This window comes from Ambystoma mexicanum, chromosome 6p, assembly GCF_040938575.1.
Source record: "Ambystoma mexicanum isolate Mex_15411 chromosome 6p, UKY_AmexF1_1, whole genome shotgun sequence".
In the NCBI taxonomy this organism is placed as follows: Eukaryota; Metazoa; Chordata; class Amphibia; order Caudata; family Ambystomatidae; genus Ambystoma; species Ambystoma mexicanum.
In genome coordinates this window covers 1,373,365,362-1,373,383,410 of record NC_090935.1, presented here as the reverse complement: position 1 = coordinate 1,373,383,410, position 18,049 = coordinate 1,373,365,362, and the positions used below count along the sequence as shown (strand labels likewise).

Here is an 18,049-nt window from a genome sequence, read left to right as displayed (position 1 = left end):
TCCTTGTCTATCACCCTACTCCGGAGAGTTTGGTGGTGCAGGCGGCTACGGCCCCAGCAAAGCAGGCTGCGTACCCTACAATCCCTCCTGATAGGGACGACAAACGCTTTGATGGTTGGGCGAAGAAGGTATTTTCTTCTGGGGGTGTGGCTTTAAAGGCAGCCAACTCCGTTTGTGCCCTTGCAAGATTCACGCACGCTCTGTGGAATTGTGTGTCATTGGCAGCTGAACATATTGCCGTAGGGGAGGAACGGGATGGTTTTCTTGCCCTTCTTCAGAATGGCAAGGATGCCATGTGTGAGACCGTTCAGTCGGGTCTGGACGTGGCAGACTGTGTCAGCCGGTCCATGGTGGCAAGCACCGTGATGCGCAGGTTTGCGTGGTTGCGGAAGTCACGGTTTGCTCCTGATGTGCAGTCCCGGCTTCTCAACATGCCCTGTGATGGTGTTCATCTTTTTGGCAGCAAGGCTGACGAGAGCCTTGAGAGGTTGCAGACCTCCAAAGCTGCAGCAAAGTCCTTGGGCGCTGCAATACGTCAACTTCTGCCTTTTCGTCCTAGAGGACAGCAATTGAGGGGATGTTCCTTTCGATGCTACTCTTCCTTTCGTACATCGAGGGGAGCTGCCAGTCAAAGGGGCCAACATAGGAGTACCAGAGGTGGACAGCAGGGTACTCGAGGTGCCAAAGCCGCTAGGGCAGTTGCCTCCTTGCCCTCAGGCACTGCCGCAGCCGATTCCGCTCAGTCATGAGGCCATGTCCCATGGTTCGCCGGTTGGGGTAAGGATGGCGCAGCATCTTGTAGAATGGCGTGCCATTACTTCAGATGTGTGGGTTCTGGAGATCATAGCTCACGGCTACTGTCTTCCCTTTCCAGCAGAGGCCTCGTGACAACCACCGGGGAAGCTCTTTGAAGCGTCCGGATCACCTCCTTGTGTAGGAAATCCTATCCCTGCTAGAGAAAGGTGCCATAGAACTGGTACCTGTAGCGGAGAGGAACAAGGGATGGTATGCCCCATATTTTTTGATCCCGAAAAAAGACGGAGGATTGAGACTCATCATGGACTTGCGTGGTTTGAACAAGCTCCTCAGGAAGGACAAGTTCAAGATGGTTACTCTTTCTCAAGTCCTCCAGGCCCTTCAACTTCATGATTGGTTGGTGTCTCTCGACCTCAAGGATGCTTACTTTCATGTGCTGATTCATCCCAAGCACAGGAAGTACCTGAGGTTCTTGGCTGGCGACTCGCATTTTCAGTTTCAGGTCCTGCCGTTCGGATTGACCTCTGCCCGAGAGTCTTCACCAAGCTGATGGTGGTGGTGGCAGCGTATCTCGGGAAAGTGGGGATTCACGTCTACCCCTACCTGGAAGATTGGTTGATCAGGGCGCGCTCTCCTGAGCAAGCCCTGGATCATCTGTCCGTCACCTGCCACTTCCTTCACAAGCTGGGCTTCTCCCTCAACTTAAAGAAGTCTCATTTGACACCTACCCAGCAGCTCCAGTACATCGGAGCAGTGCTCGACACATCCCTGGGGCAGTGTTCGTCTCCCCAGGTGAGGGCTCATCACATTCTGCAGATGGTGGACAAGTTTCAACGTGCCCAGAGTCTCCCGGCATTCGAGTTCTTGAGATTGCTCGGCCTCATGGCATCCTGCATTTTACTGTTGCCAGAGGGTAGGCTGCGGATGAGATCTCTGCAGTGAGCACTCAAGATGCAGTGGTCGCAGTTCTCTGGCAGGATGTCGGACCCCATTCAGATTCCGCCCTTGGTTGCCCAGGACCTTCTGTGGTGGGCCGTCGAAGGAAATCTGTTCAGAGGGGCTCCGTTTTGGCAACCGTGGCCGGAGGTGACGATCGTGACGGACACATCCCTCACGGGTTGGGGAACTCATGTCAACGAGCTGACAGCCAGCGGTCGTTGGTCTCCGTTGGAGTCCAGACTCCACATCAATCTGTTAGAGCTGCGGGCTGTCAGGCTAGCCCTGAAGGCTTTTCTGCCGTCTGTGCGGGGGAAGAATGTCTGGATTATGACGGACAATACAGTGGCCATGCACTACCTCAACAAAAGGGGGGGGGGCAGGGTCACTCCCACTGTGCAGGTAGGCGAAGCAGCTCTGGTTCTGGGACATCCAGCAGGAAATGTCTATCTCGGCAGTTCATCTGGCCGGAGATGAAAACGCGGCGGCGGATGCTCTGAGCAGGCAGAGCAGTCTCTCACGAGTGGGAGCTGGCTCAGGAAGTTCTATTGGAGATCTTTGCCCTTTGGGGAACCCTGCAAGTGGATTTCTTCGCCACCAGTGTCAACCGGAAGTGCGAAAGATTCTGCTCACAGGAATTTCCTCCAAGAGGAGCCTTAGGGGACGCGTTCATAGTGGAGTGGTCCTTCCCACTGCTGTATGCGCTCCCTCAAGTCTCCGTCATTCCGCAGGTGTTGCGGATGTTCGTTTCCCAGATGATCTTCATTGCTCCGGCATGGGCCAGGAGAGCGTGGTACCCGGACCTTCTAGACAAGTTCATCTGCCCTCCACGTCGACGATTTGCTCTCACGGGAAGGGGGTCGAGGTCTCCATCCAGAGGTCAAGTCTCTCAGCCTTCATGCTTGGTATCTGAAAGGCTGAGATATAAGGATTCAGACCTCCCTGAGGACGTCACGGAGGTGTGGTTTCGGCCAGAAGGCCCGCAACAAAGTCCCTGTACTGTTGCTGTTGGAAGAAGTTCTGCGACTGGTGCAGGGTACAGAATGTGGATCCTTTCCAATGTTCCATTCCTTTGGTTTTATCTTTTTTGCTTTCTTTAGCCCACAAAGGCCTGCAAATCGGTACCATTAAGGGGTACCTGGCGGCGCTGTCTATATGTAAGCGCTCGTCTGAGGAATGTTCTTATTTTAAAACCCCTTTGATTTCTCAGTGTCTGAAAGGGCTAACTCATGTGTTTCCACCATCACCTTTCCAGGTGCCGGGATGGGATTTGAATTTGGTTTTAAAGTTCCTGATGGGAGCTCAGTTTGAGCCCTTACATTCTTGTCCATTGAGACTGTTGTCCTTTTAAAACTGCATTTTTAGTTGTGGTTACTTCCGCACGCAGAGTGAGTGAGTGAGTTGCAGGCACTTTCCGCCAAACCACCCTTCGCTGTGTTCCATAAGGACAGGGTTGTCCTGAGGGTACGGCCTTCTTTTCTTCCGAAAGTTATGTCGGAATTCCATCTGAGCCAGAAGGTAATTCTTCCGGCATTCTATCCTCCTCCACATCCTGTTGAGGAGGAGGAGAGGCTCCATAGGTTGGATCCTAGGAGAGCTTTGAGTTTATATCTCTTACCGATGTCTCTGGTCAGAGTGGACGATCAGCTCTTTATTGGTTACGCTGGAAGGCATTTAGGTCATGTTGTTTCTAAGCAGACCTTGTCTAGATGGATCATTTTGACTATCTCTGAATGTTATCGTTTGGCGGGGAAGGACCCTCCTGTAGGTTTGCGGGCCCATTCTACTAGGGGTATGGCTGCCTCCACTGCACTACAGAGGGGTGTTCTGATTCGCAATATTTGCAAAGCGGCCACATGGGCCTCTGTCCATACTTTTGTAAAACATTATTCCCTGGACTCTACCCTTGGGCAAGATTTGGCCTTTGTTAAGGCAGTCCCCTATTCTGCAATTTGATTGGGCATTCAAATTTTTCTAAATTCTTTTCCCACCTCCTTACTTTGGTACCTCTTTGGCAGTCTGTCAAAGATGTGGAATACGTCGGAGGATACAATCCCCTTGAAGAACAAGTTACTTTCTTACCTGGTAACGTTCTTTCGATGGGATGTACCCCCGACGTATTCCACATCATACCCTCCCTCCCTACCTACCCCTCTACAGAATTTCTTATGCGATTGCAGCTTCCGTTTCCGCAAGGCTTTCTGTAGTACTACTGGCAGAAGATTGGTGCCACACGTTCTAGGGGAAAAAACTACAACTGAGGCTACGGGCGTCGTGCGTCCTACTTATAACATCCGGTGACGTCGACTGTCGGAGGAGGTCCTTGAGGGAGCGTGTCGACGTCATCGACGCCTACGCCGAAAAAGTTTCCGAAGCAGCACAGCTGTGGTAATTCCCTGTCAAAGATGTGGAATACGTAGGAGGAACATCCCATCGAAAGATCATTACCAGGTAAGAAAGTAACTCGTTCTTCTCCAGCATGGGTCTGGCATGTATTCACATGCAAACCCTCCCCCCTTCCCCTCTGTGGCTCTTCCTAGTTCATACTGCCACTTTACGTGCTTACCAAATCTGAAGATGGCCACCAGGGGTGGAGCTAAGGGAGAGGACTGCCATTGGTTTCGAGAAGTACAGTTTTAAAAAGAACATTTTTTCTTTTACCGACGATTCCTAGCCTGACAACAGGGAATATTCATGAGCATGTGAATCCATGGCAGAGAACAATAGTTACGGGTAAGTAACTTAAACCATCTAGATCGGAGCCAAGAATCCCTGGACTTCTAAAGTTGCTGTTGTACTTATGACTGGTTCCCCTCGTTTTAATGTATCTACTGTACTGATCTGCATTTGATGTCTATTAATTGAACCTAATGGTGCTTGTATATATTTGTATTAGAGTTTTGTGTGATAGTACTGCCTGCTAGTTTCATTTTTCAGTGTGTCCTAAAGTCCAAAATAATTAACTGGATTTATAGAGCTGACTGTCTAAGCTGAATTGTGTTCTTTACTTTGTGGACCCCATACCGCAGTCAGACTCTCCTTAGAATAGGTTTGACGGCTCACCACTGCTACCTTGATTCGCTTTTGGCTAATCTCTAAGAGTTGCCCTGTTAGCTATTACTAGGGTGACCTCCTAAAAATGTGTCCATAAAGGACTGATAGTCTGAAGAACTGATCAGGTTCCCAATGACAAATGAGCAAAAAGGCCAGGGGAAGGATTCACTACTTTGTAAACAAAAAAAAAAAAAAAAAAGTCAGGGCATGGTCAAAAACAAAGCAAAAGGTTTCGGGGCTCAATAAATTATGGAGGGATAGTTACCTAAAAGATAAATCTTTCCTAGCACACAGATGCCAATAAAACGCACACAGCAAGCAGTAGGTGTATGCATACTGCCTCCTCTACTTGGAGAGAGATTCTGCAGCGTTAGCTGCACGTCGCTGATCTAGAAGGCAGGAACAAGTGTCTGGGGTTGCTGTTGGTGCTCTTTTCCAGCAGATACTTACCTACCGTATTGGACCAGATTTTCCTTGTGGGTGCCACTGATGGGTAAATAGATATTTCGAATGGATTGTGTCCTCCCACGTATTCCTCATCTATGATGGTTGCATCTCGCCAGCTTTGCTGTTTCAGGAAAAAAAGGGCGCTGTGCACGAGGTTGGGGCATTGATATCACTCGAGGGCCGCCGTGTCGACGCCACCAGTACAAATGACTTGTGCCGCGCTCATTGGCTTCAGTTTCGTTTTTCCGAGCTTCACTTCGAGACAACGGCGCGCTTCGTTTTTTCCTTGAGAAAACATTTCCTCTTCATCTACCCATTCGACCCCCAAGTCGGGTTTCAAAAAGTGTCATGACTGTGGGGCAAAAATGTCCATCACAGATCCTCACTGGGTTTGCCTTTGGTGTCTGGGTAAATACTATTGAACTGACTGCTGCGGCTCCTGTCAGTCTGACTGAAAAATCTCTTTGCGAATGTAACTTGGCGGTGGTGCGGGACGCTTCGAAGGGCTTTTCGAAGAAATACAAAAAAACGGGGAGTCCAGAGACTCCACTCGGCACAAACATCCGAAGAGGTCTCGATTGAGGAGTCAGTCGAGACATTCTTCGGCTTCTTCTAAGAAGTCGAAAAAAAGACGTCACAGGTCTCCATCTTTGTCATCAGACACCTCGACGGAGGTTATACGATGCCCGACATTGTCGGATTCACCCAGCAAGTGGAATGCTTTCAGGGTGGAAATGATGCAAACCTTTGAGAACGCTGCCTCGACCCCCTCAAGAGCCTTGCAAGAGTCAGACCCCGGTCGCTCTATTGGACGAAGCAGGCACGTGAAGAACTACTTCGGCAAGTAGTAAGTCAGAGACTCTACATTCTCAAGCCAACACCAAGACGTGGAAGGCTTCGACCTGGTAATCAAGTCGATCCCAGGTTCCGTCGAAGAAACATAAAACTTTGAGACCATCAACGACTTCATCAGCGCCGATTGCTTCAACGCTGAAGTCAAAGGCATCTCCATCGAAGAAACCATTGATGCCTTAGGCGGTTCCTTCGAATCCCTCGAGGCAAATTCCGGTACAGGAAAAAATCTACAAACCTGTACCGATGTCTGACTCTTTAAAGTCCATGTCCTCTATTTTTGAAGAGGAAAGTGCCTGTGAGGGGGGATATCTCTCCGTTAGGAGTAAAATATGGCTCTAGAGAAGTTCCTGAGGAACTAATTGACCCAGAGTCAAGGTTGAAAGACCTCTGCGACTCCCTCCACTCTGCCAGTGGTCTTGATACGTCACCAGAGTTGGAGTTTGCAAAACCTGACCCTTCAGAACACGCTGATTCAGAGTACACAAACCTTATGAACAAGGTGACTGAATTCATGGGTTGGAGTAGGGCATCGCCACCCTTCGAGCAGGATGAGATGACAGGCATCCTGTATCAAAATACCCAGTTCTACCCTTCCATAGGGCCCTACAAAGGAAGGTAGACGCCTGATTCTGGTTCAGCTTTTAATACCTGAAAGTATAGACCATCTTCCAGCGACCCTGATTATCTCCGGAATCACCCTACACCAGAAAGCCTGGCGATCCAGGCTGTGACTTCTTCCAGACAGTCAGCCTATCCCTCTATTCCCCCAGATAGAGAGGATAAGAAGGTGGACGCTTTAGCCCGCAAGGTGTTTACCCCGGGTAGTATGGCACTCGAGTCCACAAATGTCACCTGTACCCTGGCCAGGTTTACCCATACCCTGTGGGAATGTATTAAAGGGGCGGCTGAACACATTCCAGAAGGCAAAGAAAGGGAAGGCTTTCTGAATATAATCAAGGATGGCAAGGAGGTGATGGGGGAGTATCTCCAAGCAGGGCTGGATACTGCTGACAGCACCAGCAGATCCATGGCTGCAAGCACGCTACTGCGCAGATTTGCGTGGTTGAGAAAGTTTGGGTTTGCACCGGACGTGCAGGCCAGGCTTCTCATCATGCCTTTCTATGACTCGAGGTTGTTCGGCAGCAAGGCAGACGAAAGCTTGGAGAAGCTTCAGACCTCCAGGGCGGTGGCTAAGTCACTTAATGCTTCCATTTGGCAACCTCAGCAACCTTATTCGAACTCATCTTCCTGAATAGGTCATTCTTTTCGTTACTACTCCTCCTTTGGTAGAGGAAAAGGACATGCTGTACAGAAAGGACAAAGGAAATTCCCTCATTGTGGACGAGGAAGGAGTGCTAAATCTGCCTCAGCAGCGGCATCTTTGCCCTCAGCCGCTTCTAAGCCACTCTGAGGCCTTAGCCCACAAGACCCCGCTGGTAGGCAGAATCTTTCAGCATCTGAACGAATGGAGGGGCATTACTTCAGCTGCTTGGGCACTGGAAACAGTATCCCAAGGTTACTGGCTTCCTTTTCTAAAGAGGCCTCTGGATCATCCACCGGGGGCCAGCTCTGTCAAAATTCCAGATCCGCTCCTTGTGCAGGAGACATTAACCCTGCTACAGAAAGGTGCAATAGAATTTGTACCTGTAGCGGGGAGGAACAAGGATTGGTTTTCCCCTTATTTTCTCATTCCCAAAAAGGACAGGGGACTGAGACCCATCTTGGACTTGAAAAACTTCCTCGGGAAGTACAAGTTAAAGATGGTCACACTTCCTCAGATCCTTCAGGCTCCATCTCCAAGACTAGTTGGTATAATTGGACCTTCAGGATGCTTGCTTTCATGTGCCAATCCATCTCAAGCACAGAAAGTACCTTAGGTTTGCGGTTGGTGGCTCTCATCAGTTTTGAGTTCTGCCATTCGGGCTAATCTCTGCCCTAGGGTTTTCACCAAACTGATGTCAGTGGCGGCAGCAGGTCTCAGGATGGGGGGGTGGGGATTCACATCTGCCCCGACCTGGAAGATTGGTTAATCAGGGCTTGTTCTCCCGAGCAGGCCCAGGAACATCTGAGGATCACCTGCCACTTCCTTCACCAACCGGGCTTCTCCCTCAATTACAAGAATTCCCATATGATACCATTCCAAAAGCTCCAGTTCATCGGAGCGGTCTTGGATACTTCCTCGGGGAAAGCCTCGCCTCCCGAGGTGAGTGCTCAACACATTCTGCAGCAGGTAACAAAATTCCAAAATGCCCAGCATCTACCGGCCTACGTTTTTCGAGGTTGCTCGGCCTCAAAGCATCCTGCATTTCTCTGGTGCCAGAGGCCAGATTGAGAATGAGATCCCTTCATTGGGCCCTCAGGACTAAGTGGTCCCAGTTTTCTGCAGGTTCCAAGCAGAGTTGCTCAAGACATTCTATGGTGGGCTTGCAAGGACAATACTCTCAAGGGAGAATCTTTTTGGCAGCCATGGCCGTCGATAATTGTAGTGACGGACAACTCACTCAGGGTGGGGAGCACACACCAATGATCTGACAGTCAGGGGTAATTGGTCTCCATCGGAGTTCAAACTACACATCAACCTTTTGGAGCTGAGGGAGATCAGACTAGCGCTTAAGGCCTTCTTGCCGTCTGTACGAGGGAAGAATGTCCTGATAATAACGGACAACACATTGGCCATGTACTTCCTCAACAAGAGAGGAGGGGTAGGGTCACTACCACTGTGCAGAGAGGCAATGCAGCTCTGGTTCTGGGTAATAAAAGAAGGAATTTCTCTGTCAGCAGTTCACCTAACCGGAGAGCAGAACACAGCCGTGGACGCTATGAGCAGGCAGAGCAGTGTCTCCCACGAGTGGGAACTAGCTCATGAAGTCCTTCAAGAGATCTTCTCCCTTTAGGGCGCCCCTCAAGTGGATCTTTTCGTGACTGAGGTAAATTGGAAGTGCAAACAGTATTGCTCAAGGGAATTTCCTCAGAGAGGAGCTCTAGGGGACGCGTTCGTAGTGGACTAGGATTTTTCACTCCTGTACGCGTTTCCTGCAGTCCCCATCATTCCTCGTGTAATCAGGAGGTTGAGAAGGTTGGTTCTAATTGCTCTGGATTTGGACAGGAGGACGTGGTACCCGGACCTTCTGGACATGTACATCTGCCCTCCAATACGTCTTCCACAAAGAGAGGATCTTCTCTCGCAAGAGGAAGGTCGGGTTCTCCATCCAGAGGTCAAGACAATCAACCTTCACGCATGGTTTCTGAGAGGCTGAGATATAAGGATTGGGACCTCCCAGACGACGTAATGAAGATTTTGCTTTCGGCCTGAAGGCCAGCAACAAAATCTATGTACCGGTGACGTTGGAATAAGTTCAGTAACTAGTGCAAGGACAAGAAGGTGGATCCATATCAATGTGGCACTCCTATAGTGCTGTCCTTCCTGTTGCATCTGGCCAAACGAGGGATCCAGATTGGTACAATAAAAGGATACTTGGCTGCGCTTTCCATCTTTAAGTGCTCCTCTGAGGAGGTTTCTTATTTCAAGATTCCATTAGTTATCTTATTTCTGAAGGGACTCACTAACGTGTGCCCTCCAGTACCATTTCATGTCCCGACCTGGGATTTAAATCTTTTGTTAATGTTTCTAACAGGCATACCCTTTGAGCCTTTACATTCCTGCCCATTAAGGCTCTTGACATTAAAAACTGCAGTTCGTGTGGCACTAACATCAGCCCGCAGGATAAGTGAGTTGCAGGTTCTTTTATGCAAACCTCCTTATACTATTATAAGGATAAGGTAGTTCTTAAGGTTAAACCATCTTTCTTGCTGAAAGTAGTTTCTGACTTTCACCTGTTGTAAAAAATACTTCCAACTTTCTACCCTCCCCTCTCATTTGGGCAAAGAGGGGGAGAGGTTACATAGACTGGACCCAAAAAGGGCTCTGAGTTTTTATATAACGAGAATGGCGAAATTACTCCAGGATGTACAACTGTTTGTAAGTTACACTGGTCCTAAATTGGGATTAGCGGTGACTAAGAAAACTATTTCCCGCTGGATTACTCTAGCTATTGTGAAGTGTTACAAGTTAGCGGGGAAGGAACCGCTGGAAGGGCTTAGAGCTCATTCTATGAGAGGCTTGTCTACTTCTGCGGTTCTTCAGAGGGGAGTTCCTGTAATTGACATCTGCTCAGCTGCAACTTGGGCGTCAATTCATACTTTTGTAGTACTGCTTAGATTCCTCATCTTCCCAAGATGGCCTATTTGCAAAAGCAGTACTTCATTCCATCCATGATAAAGCTAAATAGTACTCCCACCTACTATTTCCTTACTGCTTTGGGAGGCTATCATAGATGAAGAATATGTAGGACGACACAATCCATTCGAAGAACAATTTACTTACCAACTGGTAATGTTCTTTCGACTGGATGTTCCTCCCACGTATTCCTCATTGCCCCACCCAACCTACCCCCCTGTACAATTTACGTGATTTACACTTTGCGTTGGCGAAGAGCTTACAGTCTGAGGCACGCCAGGAAGGTTCCTCGTTTTATAATGAAAAAACAGAACTGAAGCCAACAGGTGGGGCACAAGCTATTTGTACTACTGGTGATGTTGACACGCAATGGCGGCCCTAGAGTGACATTGACGCCACAACATTCTGCACAGTGCCCTCTGCCAAAAAACTTTCCGAAGCAGGGAAACTGGTGATATATACGACTATCGTGTATGAGGAATATGTGGGAGGAACATCCAGTTGAAAGAACGAAACCAGTTGGTAAGTAACTTGTTGTTCTCCCTTGGTGCGACAGTGATCTATAACTGGATACAAGACCTGCGTTGGTGTGCACAATCCCTTAGCGTATATTGGGCTTTTATGTTTTCACCCACTGCAAGAGTTGCACGCTTTGACAGGTAAAAATGTGCCTTGAGGAGGTTTTAATTACACTGGTGCACACAATGCCTCACACTGTAAGAAAAACATGCAACGACTGATGCCCACAAGCAGGGTATGAAGTACGCACACAGGTGTAGTAATCGGTATAGACACAATGGAACCGGCATATGCAAACCTAGAATGGTAATTATGCATACCCAAGCATATGCAGACAAAGTTCAGGCTACTGCCCAGCATTTCATTAGTTTATAGAAGTACATGTTGATGTTATTTTTTGCCTCCTTTGTCATACTGCCTGTCAATACTAATTTTGAATGGACTGTCTTCCCATGTATTCCTCATCTTTTGATATCTCCAATATCCAGCTTCAGCTGCTTTGGAAAAAGAATTCACCAGAGGGCGCTGTGTGTTGATGCAGTCGACTTGATGTCCCTCGAGGGCCTCCGCCTCAAGGATGTCGTCAAAGGCATATCGAGCCTGCGCAGGACCTGTTGGCTTCAGTTCTGTTTTTCTGAGTAAGCTTTTGTTTCCTGAGCTACAGCGTGCTTCAGAAATTTCTTCTAGAAATATCAAAACATTTCGGTCTTCGACTCTGACAACCCTGAAGACCGGGTTTAAAAAGTGCCAAGAAGTCGCTGACCGATCCACATCGAGTATGTGGTGTCTTGTGTGGAGCACAAGACATCGGCCTGTCAATTGCATCAACCGATGAGTGGAAAAGCTCTGAAGGAGCGTAAAGGGAAATTGGCGGTAGGTAGACTCCCCAAATAATCCTTTGACTACAACGTCGAAAAAACGGTATTCCGCCGAAGCGAGAGGCGAACCTCCTCGACAGAAAAAGACAAAAAGGTCCAGGTCACGGAGTGGCTTCCACCACTCCTCGTCCTAGAGGAAATCGAAGAAAAGGCACCACAAATCGCCTACTTCAACATCCTCATCCCACTCCTCCCAAGACAGGACTATATCTTGTCCCACTAAGGCCTCTACTACAGCTGAATGGGAATCATTCAGTCAGGAAATGCTCAAAACCTTCGAGAGCCAGAAACCCTCAAAGAAAGTAGGCATGCTTCTACCATGCCTTCTGAAGCCGGTAAGGAAAGAGCTTGAGCTAAATACTGCGCCTTCTCGAGTCCGGGACGAAGGCCAGATTCCCATCGAGAGCCGTCGAGGCTTTGACATGATGAAAAGTCATTGAGGAATCCTTCGAGCCATCAAAGTCTGTCAAGGACAAGTCAATGTCACAGTAATCAACGCCAGCTGCACCATCGATGCCACAGGTGCCATCAACATCTAAAACATCTACAACAAAGATATTGACGTTTCCATGGGCATCTGGCTCAAAACCTTCGAAGCCATCGATGCATTTGCCTGAAATTCAGAAAACCTTAACTCTTTTACCAAAGAAGGATTTCTTTGTCACTCACTTCCATTTATGAGGACAATGAGCCGTCTGGTGGTGATGCACTGTTTGGATTGCATTATGGCACTACAAATGTCCCTGATAGTTTCATATCGGAGGAATCCAGGTTAAGGGACCTCATGAAAATTTGCAGACAGCCAGTGGAGTGGACACCTCACCAGTATTGGATTTTGGAAAGCCAGAATCAGATGAGCTTGCAGATGCTTCTTACAGGCAATTAATGACCAGGGTAGTTGATTATCTGGAATGGAGCAGTCCTGTCCTCCCTTTTGAACAGGATGTTACCTCACAGATATCATGGACAAAGGTCCTCGAGGGGATCCTATCGTACCCTTTCATGTTGCTCTTCAGGAGAGAGTAAGTGCTAATTGGGAAGCATCGGAATCAAGACCGGCAGTAAATAAAAACTTGACAAAGAAATACTGACCGTCAAGTAGTGACCCCAGGTACTTGTCAAAACATCCTACCCCAGAAAGTCTGGTGGTGCAGGCAGCAATCCTTACTTCCAAGCTGGCTGCTTATTCGATCATCCCACCAGATCGGGATGACAAAAGTATAGGTACTGGTATAGAAAACTCTCTTCTGCTGGGAGTATGGCTCTCAAATCAGCCAACTCCACATGTGCCCTTGCGAAATTCACGTACACTCTATGGGACTGTATATCCATGGCGGCTGAAGACATTCCGAAGGGGAGGACAAGACGGCTTATTGGCCATTGTAAAAGATCCCAATGAGGCTATGTGTGATTCTCTTCAGTCGGGTTTGGATTTTGCTGACAGCATAAGCAGAGCCATGGCGTCAAGCACTGTGATGTTGCCTGGTTAAGGAAGTCTGGATTTGCACCGGACGTGCAGTCTTAATATGGCTTTGGACAGGTCTCATCTTTTTGGCCGCAAGGCTGACAAAAGCCTTGAGAAACTGCAGACCTCGAAGGCGGCACCCAAGTCTTTAGGTGCCGCTATTAGACAACCTCAACCTTTTCCCTCCAGTGGAACGTCTTGGAGTAGTAGATCTTGTCACTAATACTCAGTTGGAAGAGCAAGACGAATGGCTGGTCAAAGAGGCCAAAGAAGATTCACTCGTGGTAGACGAGGGAGAGGTTCAAAGCCCGCCCAAGCAGCAGCTTCTTTACCTACAGCCACTGCTTCAGCCGCCTCAGAATCTGAGGTCTTGACTCATGACACCCCAGTGGGAGGCAGACTGCCTAAGCATCTGAAAGAATATTGGGGTATTACTACAGATGCTTGGGAATTACAAAGGGCATTACAAACCAGAGCTCAAGGTTACTGCCTCCCCTTCATTCAGAGAACTCTGAATCATCAACCGGGGAGCCATTCTTTAAGGGTTCCAGATCCGTTCCTTGTGCAGTAAATTTTGGCCCTGCTAGAGAAAGGTGCTATAGAGGCAATACCTGTACCGGAGAGGAACAAAGGTTGGTATTCTCCATATTTTCTAATCCCCAAGAAGGGTGGAGGATTGAGGCCCATCTTGGACTTGAGATACTTGAACAAATTCCTTAGGAAGGACAAATTGAAGGTGGTCGCACTTTCTGAGATCCTTCGGGCCCCCCCAGCTCCAGGATTGTATGGTGTCATTGGACTTTCGGGATGCTTATTTTCATGTGCCAATGCATCTCAAGCACAGAAAGTACTTGAGGTTTGGCGTTGGCGGTTCTCATCCCTTTTGAGTTCTGCTGTTTGGCTGACCTCCGCCCCAAGGGTTTTCACCAAACAAATAACGTGGTGGCAGCGAGTCTCAGGAGGAGGGGAGGGGGGGTTCATGTCTACCCCTACCTGGACGATTGGCTGATCAGGGCGCGTTCTCCCAAACAAGTCCTGGATCATCTCAGCGTGACCTGCCACTCTCTCTACAGACTGGACTTCTCCCTCACTTGCTAGAAGTCCCACATGATACCATCTCAAAATCTCTAGTTAATCAGAGCTGTACTGAATACATCCTTGGGAAAGACTGCGCCACCCGAGGTGAGGGCTCAAGACATTCAGCGCATGGTCCCCAAATTTCAGAGTGCTGTTAGTCTCCTGGCATTTGACTTTTTGAGGTTGCTCGGCCTCATGGCATCCTGCATTTTCTTGGTGCCAGAGACTTGTCTAGGAATGAGATCCCTTCAATGGGCTCACAGGACACAATGGTCTCAGTTCTCGGGCAACATGACAGACCTACTTCAGGTTCCAAACAGGGTCGCACAGGATCTCCTATGGTGGACGTGCGAGGACAAAATTCTGAAGGGAGAAATATTTTGACAACCATGGCCGGAGTACAAGTAGTGACAGACCCTGCACTCACGGGATGGCAATTCCACACCAACAATCTGACAATCAGCGGTCGTTGGTCTCCATCGGAGTCCAAACAAAACATCAATCTTTTGGAGCTGAGGGCAATCAGTCTAGTGCTTCACTCTGTACGGGGAAAGAATGTCCTGATGATCGCAGACAACATAGTAGCCATGTACCACCTCAACAAGGGAGGTGGTGTAGGGTCACTAGCACTATGCAGAGAGGCAATGCAGCTCTGGTACTGGGCAATTCAAGAAGGAATCTCCCTGTCGGCAGTTCAGGGGAGGAAAACGCGGTGGCAGACTCTCTGAGAAGCAGAGCAGTGTCTCCCACGAGTGGGAACTAGCTCAGTAAGTCCTTCAAGAAATCTTCACCCTTCGTGGGACCCCTGAAGTGGATCTGTTTGTGACCAGTGTGAACCGGAAGTGTGAACTGTACTGCTTCAGTGAATGTCCCCCAATAGGACCTCTAGGAGAAGCGTTCGTAGTGGGCTGGGAGTTTCCACTCCTGTAGGGTCTCCTCCAGTCCCTATCATTCCTCAAGTCATCTGGAGGTTGAGAAGGTTCAGGAAAACCATGATCCTAATTGCCCCGGATTGGGTCAAGACGACGTGGTAACCGGGCCTTTTGGACATGTCCATCTGCCCTCCAATACGTCTTCCACAAAGAGAGGGCCTTCTCTCGCTAGAAGAAGGTTGGGTGCTCCATCTAGAAGTTAAGATTCTCAGCCTTCATGCATGTTTTCTGAGAGGCTGAGGTACAAGAATTGGGACCTCCCGGATGACGTAATGGAGATTTTGCTTTCGGCCAGAAGACCTGCAGCAAAGTCTTTGTACTGCTGCTGTTGGAACAAACTCTGCAGCTGGTGCAAGGACAAGAAAGTTGACCCTTTGCTGTGCAAAACACCAGAGGTATTATCTTTTTTGCTGTACTTGGTAAATCAGGGGCTCCAGGTTGGGACCATTAAAGTTTATTTAGCTACACTTTCCATCTTCAAGTGCTTGTCTGTGGAAACATAATATTTTAAAATAGCCTTGGTGATACAATTTCTGAAGGGACTCACTAATGTGTTCCCTCCATCTCCTTTTCAGGTTCCTGTTTGGGACCTTAATCTTGTTTTAAAGTTTCTCACGTGTGCACCATTTGAACCACTCCATTTATGTCCCTTAAGACTGCTAACATTCAAAATCATCTTGTTAGTAGCGCTAACATCGAACATCGGCCGTAGAGTGAGTTGCATGCACTACCTTCTAAACCACCTTTTGCGGTATTTCAAAAGGACAAGGTCCTCCTTGAGGTCAAACCGTCATTCCTACCTAAGGTCATCAGATTTTCAGTTGGGACAAAAGGTAGCGTTACCTACTTTCTACCCTCAACCTCATCCTGGCAAGGAAGAGGAGAGGCTACACGGACTCGACCCACGAAGGGCTCAGAGTTTCTACGTTTCAAGGATGTAAAATTTGCATCTGGAAGACCAACTGTTCATTTGCTACACTAGTCAAAAGTTGGGACAGGCTGTAACCAAACAGACCTTGTCCAGATCGATTATTTTAGCTATTTCCGAATGCTATAGGCTAGGATGGCTGGTAAAGATCCCCCAGGGCCATGGCTGCTACGTCTGCTCTGCAAAGAGTTGTTCCTATAAAAAACATTTGAGAGGCAGCCACTTGGTCTACAAGTCACACTTTTACTAAGCGTTACTGCCTTGATGCCACCTCAAGGCCGGATAGGAGCTTTGGGAAAGCAGTCCTTCATTCCATGCATGACAATCCCTTATTACAAAAAAAGTCTTCCTCCTGCCTCCAATTCAAACACTGCTTTGGGAGTCTATCAAAATATGGGGAATATGTGGGAGGACACAAACCATTTGAAGAACAAGTTACTTAACCCCTGGTAATGTTCTTCTGACTGGATGTTCTTCCCACGTATTCCTCTTCGCCCCTCCCAGCCTACCCCGCAGTAAAATGTCCATGTTATTGCAGCTTGCGCTCCTTCAGAGTCCAGTATGGTCAAATCTGCTTCAATGTGGGTGATTCCACTTAAGAATGACACAAAAACACAGAACTTAAGCCAACAGGCGTTGCGCATGCTATGACGACATCCTCGAGACAAAGGCCTTCGAGGGACAGTCGAACCTATCGATACACAGAGCCCTCTGCCGATAATGTTTTCCGAAGCAGCTGAAGCTGGATATTGCAGATAGCAAAAGATATGGAATACTTGGGAGGAACATCCAGTCGAAAGAATGTTACCAGGGGTAAGTAACTTGTTCTTTGATTCTAGAACTTATAAAACTTTCCAGAGCTGTAATTGTATTCTTTCATTTTCTTCCATTTGTTGCAGATGCAAAATTCTATCCGAGAACATAGAGATGGTGGCAATGCTGGTGGAGTCTTCAACAGATACAACGTCATCAGGGTAAGCTTAATGGATCACACCACACAGCCAAAATATGACAGTACCAGTCTACATCAAATGAAGTTTATCCAGTATAATGTATTGAAACTTTTCAGGATTTTACAGAAAACCTGTTCCAAATGGTTTTAATCGGACTTTGCTCAAAATAATTCTTGTAATGATATCACTCATACGTCCTGTCCCCTTTCCTCCATCTTTGTGCGCGTCCCCCAACATGGGGACGGTATCAGAACCTTTGGCAGCATAAAATTGAGCTTCCCGTCTAAATTTAGTTCAGGGTGCGGCCTCGTGCATGGAAACGCCCTGCCCTCCGGCACCTCACATCAGTCCCGGTCAGACTTGCGCAGAGACTTCTTTTAGCTGTCCGTGTGCTCCCCTTCTTTTTCAGTCTTCTTTAACCTCCCTTCGTTGCCTCACCTCCCCCGGCGCATGTCGGATACAGGAGGATTCACAAGATGTGCTTTGTGCGACGGTTCGTTCCCAGCCTCTGACCCTCATGCACTCTTATCTTGAGTGCCTGGGGCCCGATCACCGCTGAGACGCGTGCGCCGCCTGCAGCACTCTCGGTCACAGGTCATTGAAGAATAGATTGTAATTTTGGAGGGAGATATTCTACACTTCTCCTCTGGCGCACCTTAAGGACTTTGTCTCCAGGACCTCTCATCAAGACAAGGTAGACCCTCAGTGCAGCGACTCCGTCCCGAGAGTGCCCACACGCAAGGGTTCCTCGGATTCAAGGTCTGGCAGGCCTCTAAGGCTACCGACTCCCAAGCCGAGGGGCTTAGGGTCCCTACCGGGCTGTCCTGGAAAGGACGATCAAGTCCATCCTCTTCTTCAACCCCAAGGTGTAAGGGGATAGTCAGGTGCCCCCTCCAAGAGTCTGTCCTCGGCATGATTCAGGACTACTGGCACAGGTTCCCGAGGGCACACTTCCTATTGGACCTCGCTTGGAGGTCATACGTCAGGGTGTTACGGCTACCGGCCAGCCGGC

General features: G+C 48.6%; 1 protein-coding gene across 3 annotated transcripts in view; it reads left to right on the top strand.

Annotated features, from left to right (window-relative positions):
- TNKS (tankyrase) overlaps positions 1-18,049 on the top strand; it is a 2,071,987-nt gene that overhangs the window by 1,731,828 nt on the left and 322,110 nt on the right. For all 3 annotated transcript variants that reach the window (XM_069626094.1, XM_069626093.1, XM_069626092.1), the window contains one exon: positions 16,984-17,058. In XM_069626094.1, coding sequence (XP_069482195.1) covers positions 16,984-17,058 — 75 coding nt within the window. The remainder of the gene's footprint in view (positions 1-16,983; positions 17,059-18,049) is intronic.